The sequence below is a fragment of the Bos taurus genome, chromosome 27 (assembly GCF_002263795.3).
Source record: "Bos taurus isolate L1 Dominette 01449 registration number 42190680 breed Hereford chromosome 27, ARS-UCD2.0, whole genome shotgun sequence".
NCBI lineage: Eukaryota > Metazoa > Chordata > Mammalia > Artiodactyla > Bovidae > Bos > Bos taurus.
In genome coordinates this window covers 24,415,492-24,427,576 of record NC_037354.1, presented here as the reverse complement: position 1 = coordinate 24,427,576, position 12,085 = coordinate 24,415,492, and the positions used below count along the sequence as shown (strand labels likewise).

Below are 12,085 nucleotides of genomic sequence, written 5' to 3'. Positions count from 1 at the left end.
GACTGTTTTTTGAGGACCACCCCAGCCAACAATGTTCCAGAAAACTGCCATTTAAAAACCAAATATAGCTGGCTGGGCTCAGATAAGAAAGAACCTACAGCAGTGCCTTTTCGACATGTATCCTGAAACCACTTTTGTTAATGGAAGAGAAAACACTGTCTGGGATAAAATGAGCTTCCCTTTTATTTCTATTCTACTTTTCTAATAAGAGAGATCACTAAATTAATGTGTTCCCTCCCCCCAACCCCCCAACCCTCCAATTATCTTTTAAAAAGTTTTCTTAGTAGCTGAGCTCCTTTATGCCAGGTTTCATGCTGAGGTTTGTAGAGCTGCAATATAAATAAATCTCTTTGAAAAGGTACTTGCAGCAGAACTTCTAAAAACGTCACCTGTAAGCATTGTGGCGCTCCATAAACACCGCCGTGATCATTCAAGTATAGCCATGCAGCAGCCGGAAGGGTTATTTTGAGATTGTTTGCTGGGTGATATTTTGTAGATGGGGCCAGATGCCTTTCTTCTCAGGATTACATACTGATCCTTACCCTTCTACACAGCACGGCTGGGACTGCACCATCCCCTTTGCAGGGGAGTGCCCACAGACCATCTGCAGTCTCTTTCAGTATAATTAATTAGAGGGGATCAGGCCTGATGGGAGGCCATTGTGTGTGACTCAAGACTCCCAGTTGTGCGGCCACCAGATGAAGATTCTTGTTGCTCAGGATCCTTAGGTAGCTGACGCTGTCATTAGTACAAAAAGATGTAGAAGAGGCGGGAAAGACACAGAGTAGGAATTCCCCAGAGAACTTGAGATCCTCTGCTTGTTTATTTCCATCTTCAGAGGGTGCCTTTGGGCCTTTGGGCTTCCCTATTCCCTGGAGAGCTTTCTATTTTCTTTCAGTTGCTATGACTCACCCTTGGAAGAGTGGCTTGCACTTAGCAGCTCCACTAAAATCAGCCCCATGGATTGTGCCAGTTGGTAGGCATGGCATATTAACCTGGATCTAGAAACCAGGGCAGCCTAAGAGAATTTGACCAAGTCCTAGAGGTGTGGGGCCTGCATCTCTGCCCCTGAGATTCCCCAAGAAGGGAACATCCGAGCAATCAAACATATCTGCTGTCAGGTAGCTGCCAAGTCAGGTGCGGTGGCTGGGGAGTGAGGCTGATTGCCTGAGGAAGCTCTTACCTGGCTTCCTGAGAATTTGTCCAGTCCACGTCGTGGGCAAAGAGATGTCTTCCTATCAAGGGAACTCATTCTGGCTGGATTGTATGATCATTTTTGGTTTAACTTTTTAAGAAATTGACCGTCTGTATCCAAAGGGGTGGTACCATTTTACATCCCACTAGCTGTATCTGTGGAGAAGGAAATGACAACCCACTCCAGTGTTCTTGCCTGGAGAATCCCAGGGACGGCGGAGCCTGGTGGGCTGCCATCTATGGGGTCGCACAGAGTCGGACACGACTGAAGTGACTTAGCAGCAGCTGCATCTGAGACTTCCCATTTCTGCACATCCTCATAGACGCTTGGTATTATCATTTTATTACAGCCATTCTGGTGGGTATCACCTGGGCTCTCACTGTGTTTTTGACTTGCCTTTCCCTTATGACTCATGATGTTGAATATCTTTTCATGTGCTTATGGCCACTTACATAGTTCTTGGGTGAAATGCCTGTGAATATCTTTTGCTGATTTTTTGATTGGATAATTTATCTTACAACAGCTTTGCAATAATTCTGGGTACATTCTGGATGGATATGTGTTTTGCAAATATTTCCTCCCATTCTGATACTTGTCTTCCCAATTTTCTTAATACTTTTTGAACTCCACAAGTTTAAGATTTGATAAGGTCAAGTTTGTCTGCCTTTTTCTCTTTTGGACCATGGTTCTGGTGTGGTCACTGAGAAATCTTGGCTTAGCCTAAGGCCTCAAAGATCTGCCCTGTGTGTTCTTCAAAAGTATGTATGTTTTGGCTCTCACACCTAAGCCTCTCCATTGTGACCTAGGTCTCTGTGACCCATTATGAGTTAAATGGTGTGTGCCAGTGGGCAGTAGGGGTGTAAGTTCACCATTTGCGTGCGGATGTCTAAATGTCCCAGCACTGTTTACTGAACAGAATGATGGCTCTGGCTTTTGACCTCACTTCCGCTTTCCCCCACAGATCTGCAAGACCCCCGAGCCCAAAGCAGCCTCCTACTGCAGCCCTTCAGTGCCCGTGCACTTCAATATCCAGCAGGACTGTGGCCACTTTGTCGCCTCCGTGCCCTCCAGCATGCTCACCTCTCCCGACGCACACAAGGACCCTCTGTCTGCCCTGCCCTCACATCCCCCCGCCCAGGAGCAGGACTGCGTGGTGGTCATCACTCGGGAGGTGCCCCACCAAACCGCCTCGGACTTTGTGCGGGACTTGGCCGCCAGCCACCAGTCTGAGCCGGAGGTTTACGAGCGGCGGGTGTGCTTCCTGCTCCTGCAGCTCTGCAACGGGCTGGAGCACCTGAAGGAGCATGGGATCATCCACCGAGACCTGTGCCTGGAGAACCTGCTGCTGGTGCATTGCGCCCCCCAGGCCTCCCCCGAGCCTTCCACCGCTGCCTCCCTCCCTCCCACCACCACATCCCCTGCCCCTGCGGCTACCCCCTCCTCTGGCCCCTCAGCCACCGTCCCTACCAGCGTCAACCCCACCCCTCCAGCCGCCCCCGCCTTTCAAGGAGGGTCCAGTGAGAAACACTTGCCCCGGCTTATCATCAGCAACTTCTTGAAGGCCAAGCAGAAGCCAGGTGGTACCACCAACCTGCAGCAGAAGAAGAGCCAGGCACGCCTGGCCCCCGAGATCGTGTCGGCCTCCCAGTACCGCAAGTTCGACGAATTCCAAACGGGCATCCTCATCTACGAGCTGCTCCACCAGCCCAACCCATTCGAGGTGCGGGCGCAGCTCCGGGAGCAGGACTACCGGCAGGAGGACTTGCCCCCGCTGCCCGCGCTGTCCCTCTACTCGCCGGGTCTGCAGCGGCTCGCCCACCTGCTGCTGGAGGCCGACCCCATCAAGCGCATCCGCATCGGCGAGGCCAAGCGCGTGCTGCAGTGCCTGCTGTGGGGGCCCCGGCGCGAGCTGGTGGAGCCGCCGGGCGCCTCGGAGGAGGTGCTGTGCACCACGCTCCACAACTGGATCGACATGAAGCGAGCCCTGATGATGATGAAGTTCGCCGAGAAGGCGGTGGACCGCCGGCGCGGGGTGGAGCTGGAGGACTGGCTCTGCTGCCAGTATCTGGCGTCGGCCGAGCCCACAGCCCTCTTACAATCACTGAAGCTCCTACAGCTTCTGTGAGGCAGCTCCCAGCCCCTCCTCTGGGCCGGACCCCCATCCTACCCCTTTCCCCGTGCCCTGCCTTGCCTTGGAAACATCCGTGTCTCTTGGGAAATGGTACAAATGACTGTCCTACTTGGATGTAATATATATATATATAAGATATAAATATGAAAGATTGTGGATGTCATTGCCCACCGTGGTCTAGCCTCCTTTTCTCCTGTAGTCTTGCAGTTTCCTCTGCAATTACGTACATTTCTAGCTTCTTGCAAGGTCCTGAGGACAGTGGCGCCTGCAGAATGAAGCCTGGACTCTGGTCTCACTACCCCATTAGGCGGTCTCTTTACCTTCTTGTCAAGTGGCTATTTAAAAAAAAAAAAAACAAAAAACAGAACCCTCCATTTTTAATTAAAATTGCTGGTTGAGTCCTGAGCAAAGCTCTTTCATCCCCAAGTGGGTTAATACCTTTGGTGGGTAAAATCATTTTAAGCCCTTGAAACAGTGGCTTCAAGACCACTTGAACTGTCCCTGTTCTTCTACTTCTCGTCAGAAGGAGCATCAGGCCACAAGAGCCCAGGCATGTGGGGACCAGTTCATCTTCCCTGCTTCTCTCTCAACCTAACAGCCTCTTAGGAAGAAGCCAGACACAGCTGGTGTGATCCCAGAGTTTCAGAATTTAATCCCACTGCTTGAAATCCATTTCCAGTTTGCTAAAGCTGGTTATCATTTGTATCAGAAGCCTGGCTGAAAGCAGAAGCCACCCCAGATGGTTCAAATGACGAGAACTTAGCAGGGGACCACTTAGAGGGTTGCGGGCAGGATTAAGAGAAAAACAACGGATGGTGAGACAAAAAGCAAGGGCTGGAGTGGGGAGGGTTTACTCAATCTGTTCCCCACCTACCATCCCCAGGCCAAGACCAGTGAGACGCCAGAGAGCAAGGGGGCCTGGGTGATACAGCCGGCAAGACTGACTTCCCTGGCAGGATTGGGAAGAAAGGGTGGAGTGCTGGGTGGGGAACAGCCCGCTGTTAATGCTGTCCTAGATAAGGGCAGTGCAAGAACTCAAAAGTGTTTCTACTTTCAGGCCACTCACCCACCTGCTGCTCAAAGCTCCTTTGGGTTTCCATTTTTTAAAACTCATTCAGTTGACACATGTATTGGCACCTACTAGAGTCAGCATTTGTTACCATGCCTTTAAAAAGTGCTTCAGAGAAAATTCAGAAGCACCAGATCTTTCTTCTTCAAAACTAGACACAGAAAAAAAATCAATAAACACCCATTTGAAGGGAAATAGCCCAAGAGCCTTGTATTGCTACCTAAAGGGTAATCTTTGAAGTTGTGAATGAATTTCTCAAACCTTGTTAATAACAATGGACAAGTTTAAAATAAATTCCAAGATCTTAATGGATGTCCTAGGAATCTAGGAAAGTGGCCAGCAACCAGGATGGCAAAATCTCCCAGGTCCCCTTCTGCATATTTTTAAAATAATTTTATTGATTTATTATTGGCTGTGCTGGGTCTTCATTGCCACGAGGGCATTTCTCTAGTTGTGATGAATAGGGCCTACTCTCAAGTTGCAGTGTGTGGGCTTCTCATTGCAGTGACTTCTCTTGTTGCAGAGCTTGGGCTCTAGGGTGCCTGGGCTCAGTAGTTGCGGCTTCCGGGCTCTAGACCACAGGCTCAGTAGTTGTGATGCACGGGCTTAGTTCCTCTGTGGCATGAGGGACCCTCCCGGACCAGGGATTGAACCCCTGCCTCTTGCATTGGCCGGAGGATTCTTCACCACTGACGTACTGGCAAGTGCTCCTTCTGCGTATTAATTTCACTCTTTTTGCAGCCATTCCAGCCTGGGACTCCAAGTAAACACAGCCACACTTCCAAGCATCTAAGGTGAACCCTGGGCCTTCGAGGCATATATGTCATTTCAGTGGTTGTTTGAGCATTGAGGGAAAAACCGGCTAAAACCAGCTTCCAGCTATGTTTGTACAGAGAAAGAGTTTTGAACATGGAAATCATAATTCTCCATAGGACCCATCTGTTTCAGAGGGTATTATTTTGTCAGTTGTTTCTTCCTGGGAATTTTCCAGGCAAACCCTCCACCCTCAGTTTGCTGTCTTTGCTTTCTTGTTCTTTCTCACATCAAATAAATAAACAATGGAGAGGGAGGAAGCAAATATTCTGCCAGGGGGAATGCAGCGCTATTTGGAAATAACTGTCACAAGAGGCAAATTTTAAACCTCTGAATTAATTGCACCTTTTTTATATGCCACCCACTTCAGGGGAAAAAAATAAACACTGAGATGGTAGAAAAGATTTTCAGAACTAAAATGAACCCCAAAGTAAAGGTGGAAAGAGAAGGAACTGTAGCAGTAAATTCTAATTAAGAAGAATGGTAGTGATCAAACATAAGACTTACTTCTGAGCTTAGGTCCACCAACCTAAGAAAAGTAGAGAACAGCCGGGTGTTCTCCGTTTTTGGATAATTCTTTGGGTAATTTCAGGAGACAGTTCATCGTCAGGAACAAACCTTTTCCTGATGCTTGATTTTGAAGGGATTTTGTCAAGGATTTCCTTGTTTAAAGGCATTAAATAATGTTCCCAACAGCACACACACACAAATTAAAAAGACATTTTTTTAGATAGGGCAATTCCTTATATCCACCATTGGTGAAATCCACAGATGAACATTCAGGTCTAGTTTAATTGAGATGATTCTGCAGGGCCCTTGCCACTCACTCAACTCCACAAATCAGCCTTTTCCATGAACGGCAAGTCACGCGGCTACAAATATTAGGTTTGGCAAACAGCTTCAGGCACACAGAATTCCAAATATAGGTTTTTTGTTGTTTTTTTTACCCCAACATATACCTGGGATGCATGACTACTTCACAGAAACATCAAGCACCAAATAAATTTAAATCCAGAAACAGAGTTTCTTCCACAGGGGACCAAGGTTCAGAAAGAGGCAGCAACCTTTGTATGATGACAGTCTTGGAACATCTGGCTATCTAATAGTCCTGTTATCTGGGAGTTCATCTCCTCTCCTTTCTTCTCGGCTTTAGACCCAACTACTAGTATTTAAACCTCTAGGTTCTTTTCCCTCCAACTCTGAATCAAGTTGCCCACATAGCCTTTCTACATTATACTTTGGGTTGTTAACGGGCTTTTTCCTTTCCCATGCCCAGATGTAGAATCATTTTCTTCTCCTAAATTCTTTTATGCAGGTGTTACAAGGCAGGTGTCTAAATTATTGTATCCTTGCTGGAAGCAAGATAAGTACTTCAGGGAGGATTTACTTATGGTAGCACATGGCTCAGCTCTAAAAAGACGGGGCTCTGGGGAGCTGTAGTTACCACTCCGTGTGAGGCATCCTGGTTTCCAAAGGCTTGGGGCTGGAGAAAGCCCTCTTGTGAGGCACGTGTGTACACAGAACAATGACGAAGATTTTGAAGAGGGAAGACACATATTCCTTTAATGACTTCTCTGAAATGTGTTCTTTTAATATACCGCCAGTCAAGGCAGCAGCCCTTTCCCACTCTGATGAGTGTCTGTAAGTCTTTGAAGATCTAAGTGTAAGCTTATTAAGTCCCATTAAAGTAGTAGATTTATAATGTAAAATCTGCTTGGCATGTTTAATAGAGGGTGAGGTAAATGGAATTGATTTATTAGAAACCAAAATTTAAAGCAATTGCTGTCATTTGCTAAAAATAAAAGGCAAGAATAAAACATCTGGGGCCAGTTCTACGGGATGAAAGTCTTGACAAATTACTCTTTCTTCCTTTTTTCCAATGCTAATTAACACAGTTAACGACACTCCAGGAGACCTACTCCAGGTCAGAGATGGCTTTGGAGGACCTATGCCCTGGAAAGGAGGTCACCTTCAGGTAAAGCATCCAGATTAACCCAAACACAGTATCATTGATTGAGGAGGATCTGGGGTCATGGTCACTTTGGAAACTTACTTGATCTTGGGTGCTCAGTCTTCTTTTCTGGAGTCAGGGAAGCAAAGTCAAGTTTACTTGATATCTTTCTGCATGCCAGCCAGGCAGCTTTGTATTGAAGTATCCCAGTGGGATTTGAACATGTACACTTTTCACATATCCTGAAGGCGGGATTCAAATCTTTCCAGACCCTTTACCAGAAATGATTACAGCTATTTCCTACAAAAATGCTGTCCTGAACACCGGATGTGATTAGATGACCAAAATGTTTATGTACAGTATTAGGACCTAAAGGTCATCCTTCAGGCTCCCGCCTTAGTACCTTATCAGGGATAATCAGGCACAGAGACAGGTTAAGGGAGCTGAGCATGGGAACTGAACTCTTCTAAGGGTGGAAGAGAAGGCAGGAAATGAGAAGGCAAGATTCAGAAACAAACCATCTGTTTTCCCACTTGCCTGGATCCAGCCCCGAGGACTTCCCACAACCCCCCAAAAGATATTCTTGTGTCATAGTCCAACAGGGCTGCTTACAAAATACCTGAATACAAAAAATACAAAAAACTGAGTGGGTTATGACAACAGAAATTTGTTTCTCACAGTTACAGAAGCTGGTGAGTCCAAGATCGTGGTGCTGGCAGATTCATTTCTGATGAGAGCACGCTCCCTAGTTCACAGATGGCCATATTTTCATTGTATCCTCACATGGCAGAAAGGGCAAGGGAGCTCTCTGGGGTCTCTTTTATAAAAAACAGACCACTAGTCTCATTCATGAGGGCCCCAACCTCATGACCTTAGCACCTCCCAAACACCCCACCTAGTATTACCATCACATTGGGGATTGAGTTTCAATGTATGGATTTGGGGGAGGGGCAGTGGGAGGCACACAAACATTCAGTCTAGGGCATCACTTGTCAGACCTTTACTGGGGTCATACAGTCACTACTATGTCCTCAAAGAGCTCCAGCTATGCAGAAGCTGTAGAACTTCAGGTTGTGTAGATTTCAACTTCCGAGTTTATAGCAAATTCCTTAAAAAAAAATCTGAAAGACTAAGAATTGTGCCCTTTATGTATGACCTTTCTTTATTGACTATTCCCATCACTAGTGTGATTTTTCAGCTTTCCTAGGGGGCTTCCCTGGTGGCTCAGATGGTCAAGAATCCACCTGCAAAGCAGGAGACCTGGGTTCAATCCCTGGGTCGGGAAGATCCCCTGGAGGAGGGCATGGCAACCCACTCCAGTATTCTTGCCTGGAGAATCCCCATGGACAGAGGAGCCTGGAGGGCTACAGTCCATGGGGTCGCAAAGTATCCGACACGAGCTTGCCTTCTCCCCTACCCCTGAGTCTTACTGGTTTTATTTATTTGGGAAATGTAAACCATAACATGGCACCAAAAGCCCAAACTATTCAAAAAGAGATACTCAGAGAAGTATCACCCCCGACTCCAGCCCCTGTCACCGTCTCTCCATCCTTTCTAACCTGCTCCCGCCCATCTGTTGCAGTCCCCAAACTCGATGATTTCTTCTTTATCCTTCCTGTGTGCCATGAACACAGATGCGCAGAGGCAAATATATTTCTTTTGTCTCACACATAAGTTAGTAGACTGGCGATAAAAGACTGTTTCGCTTTTCTATCTTAGCAGTGTGTTTACAGAAGCTTGCTTTGTTTTATGAAAATGTTTGAAGTTTTACTAACCATGATATTTACAGACACATATTCAACAGATGTTTATGTCTTCACACTGTAGGTAACACTTGTGTTCCCAGACTGATAGAAACTTCTTAGGGTCTTTCAAGGATTCCCAGTCTTCGGCTTCATTGTCCTCGTTCAGTCGCTAAGTCCTGTCTGACTCTTTTGTGACCTTATGATGGTAGCTCACCAGGCTCCTCTGTCCATGGGATTTCCCAGGCAAGAGTACTAGAGTGGTTTGCCATTTCCCTCTCCAGGGAATCTTCCAACCCAGGGACTGAACTCACATCTCCTGCTTGGCAGGCAGATTCTTTACCCTTGAGCCACTGGGAGGCCCCCCAGAAGCTTTCTTAAAGTGGGGAGGCAACTTGATCTCTCACTCGACTCAGAGAATTCACAGGGTTTCATCACCTTCTACCCAAGTATTTAAAAGCATCATTTGCACAGCTAGAAGAGTGTTCATCCCCCAAAGTTTTAATGATCTCTTAGGACTATAGCTCCTCAGTTCAACCGATTTCATTTCCATGGCGAGATATGAACTGTTTTTAGTCCCAGATAGAAATCCTGAGGTTTGCCCCAAACCACCTGCAGTCAGCAGAGCCCTAAGTTTAATGGTGAATTTTATCCTTCACCCTCACTCCTCTGTGGAGTGGTACTGCTGGTTCTTGCACTTAGAACCCAACACTTCTTTGATAAGCTCTGCCTTAAGCCCTTACCTTACTATAGCCAGGTCTCAGAGGAGAACACTCCCGGGATGATCTTCCAGAAAGAGTGTTCAAGGAGGGAAAAGATGGTGCTGCTCTGTGGCTTGGCCTTTCCGTGGCTTTTCCCTGACAGTAGACAGTGCCATGTAAGCAACAGAACTCCACTTGTGGAAATTGTTTGTAGAACTTAGAGTTAACGCTTCAACAAAAGGAGCCTGATACTATTGGTCTTGACTGAGTTCAGCATGAGTCGTTTCAAGTACCAGATTGAATATGGACAGAATGAAGGGTTTTGCTGGCTGTTCCATCCAGTTGAACAGCTCCACGTGGAGACAAGAAATCGGAGAGAGAAGCTGGGGGTGGGGAGCTGTGTTTCCAGCGCAGAAGACACACAAGGGCACAGAGCAGAGAGCACCTTCTTGACCAGTGCCAATCATACCCTGGCAGCTGGAGCTGGCAGCCTCCCCTCAGCTATGAATCACGTGTTTGTTTGCAGCCCTCATCCTGCAGAAGGCCCCAAGCCAGCTGCTGAGCCCTGCCTAATCCCTGATCGCTGGGCAGCACCCCCTCTTTTCAACTCTGAAAAGGCAACAGACCATCAGAGAAAGCATTGGAATGAAGAAAACCAAGGGCATTGTGATGTGGAGGTTGCTACCCCTTGGGTAGGATAAGCATTGTTGAGCAAATCCAGCTCACAAGTGCTCCCACAAAAGGGCTTTCTCTAGGAGTTCCTCTCCGGGAGCAGTTTGCTGGAGAGTAGGGATTATCACCTTCTAGGGGACAAACCCTGGAAGGTCTGGAATTTCTCTTCTGTAGTACCTCCAACACTACCATGAAGGGAAAGCAAGGCTGAAGAACAGCGACACTTAATGTCCCTGGAGTGATGCTGGGAAGAGCAGACCACAAGCCCTGGGAACGCTACCCCGGGGCTCTGTTTGCTATCAGTGTGTCTGTAAGTGGACACCATGAGGCTTAGTGAACAGAAACTGGGCAAGTAATCCAGGTTCTTTGTTCAGCTTTCACTCACACACCTCTGTGGTCTGAGCACTGAGAAAGGAATGCCTTTATCCAGGCAACCTTTCACTCGAGGACTCCCTGGGTTGTATAAACAGAAGTCTCTAGTTTGCTGTCTAATGAAAATATTGAAAAAGTATGAGTGACATAATAATAGTCTCTTTGTTTACCTCATTCACTCTTCCAAAAGGCTTCAAGTCTTTGTGTTTGAAATATCATTTTGCTTTGGTACAACACTCATCTGATATATGTAGGAATCAAGACAGGAAATCTACATATTAAGAGGGGATCAAGGTCTGCAAGAGATCTCTAGTCTTTCCCATTCTATTGTTTTCCTCTATTTCTTTGCATTGATCACTGAGGAAGGCTTTTTTATCTCTCCTTGCTATTCTTTGGAACTCTGCATTCCATCTTGTCCCATCACTTCATGACAAATAGATGAGGAAACAATGGAAACAGTGAGAGACTTTATTTTGGGGGGATTCAAAATTACTGCAGATGGTGACTGCAGCCATGAAATTAAAAAATGCTTGCTCCTTGGAAGAAAAGCTATGATCAACCTAGACAGCATATTAAAAAGCAAAGACATTACTTTGCCAACAAAGGTCTGTCTAGTCAAAGCTTTGGTTTTCCCAGTAGTCACGTATGGATGTGAGAGTTGGACTATAAAGAAAGCTGAGCACCAAAGAACTGATGTTTTTGAACTGTAGTATTGGAGAAAACTCTTGAGAGTCTCTTGGACTGCAATGAGATCCAACTAGTCCATCCTAAAGGAAATCAGTCCTGAATATTCATTGGAAGGACTGATGCCGAAGCTGAAACTTCATACTTTGCCCACCTGATGTGAAGAACTGATTCATTTGAAAAGACCCTGATGCTGGGAATGACTCAAGGCGCAGGGAGAAGGGGACGACAGAGGATGAAATGCTTGGATCATTTCGGCATCACCGACTCAATGGACATGAGTTTGAGTCAGCTCCGGGAGTTGGTGATGGACAGGGAAGCCTGGTGTGCTGGAGTCTGTGGGGTCACAAGGAGTTGGACACGACTGAGCAACTGAACTGAACTGAATTGAAGGTCTGGAAAGGTGAACTGATAGGTGAAATGTAGAGCAGGACTGGGATCTAGACTGCATAACTTCCATCTCCACCAAGCATCGTTGTGTGGTCACAAATTTCCTGGGGACCCATCAGCACCCTGGTTGTCCTTCAACATTCAGCTCAAGCCTTATCCCACCCATGAAAGCTAGCTTCCATCTCACCTCTGCCCTCACTCCATCTGGAGGTCACCCTTGACTCTGTATTCTTGACTCGCTCCTGGCTCCCTCTTGGAGAGGCGGGTCCTATTTTTCCCTCACTATAATAAGAATGATGATGGAGTGTATTCATTGTCACTAAGTAGACCCTGAGCCCCCTGAGTACATCAACCATGTCTCAAAC

General features: G+C 46.8%; 1 protein-coding gene across 7 annotated transcripts in view; it reads left to right on the top strand.

The window, feature by feature from the left end:
• PRAG1 (PEAK1 related, kinase-activating pseudokinase 1) overlaps positions 1–3,494 on the top strand; it is a 71,351-nt gene extending 67,857 nt beyond the window's left edge. For all 7 annotated transcript variants that reach the window (XM_059882348.1, XM_059882347.1, XM_059882346.1 and 4 more), the window contains one exon: positions 2,157–3,494. In XM_059882348.1, the coding sequence (XP_059738331.1) occupies positions 2,157–3,320 (1,164 nt within the window). In that variant the 3' untranslated portion in view covers positions 3,321–3,494. The remainder of the gene's footprint in view (positions 1–2,156) is intronic.
• The last annotated feature ends 8,591 nt before the right edge of the window (positions 3,495–12,085 follow it).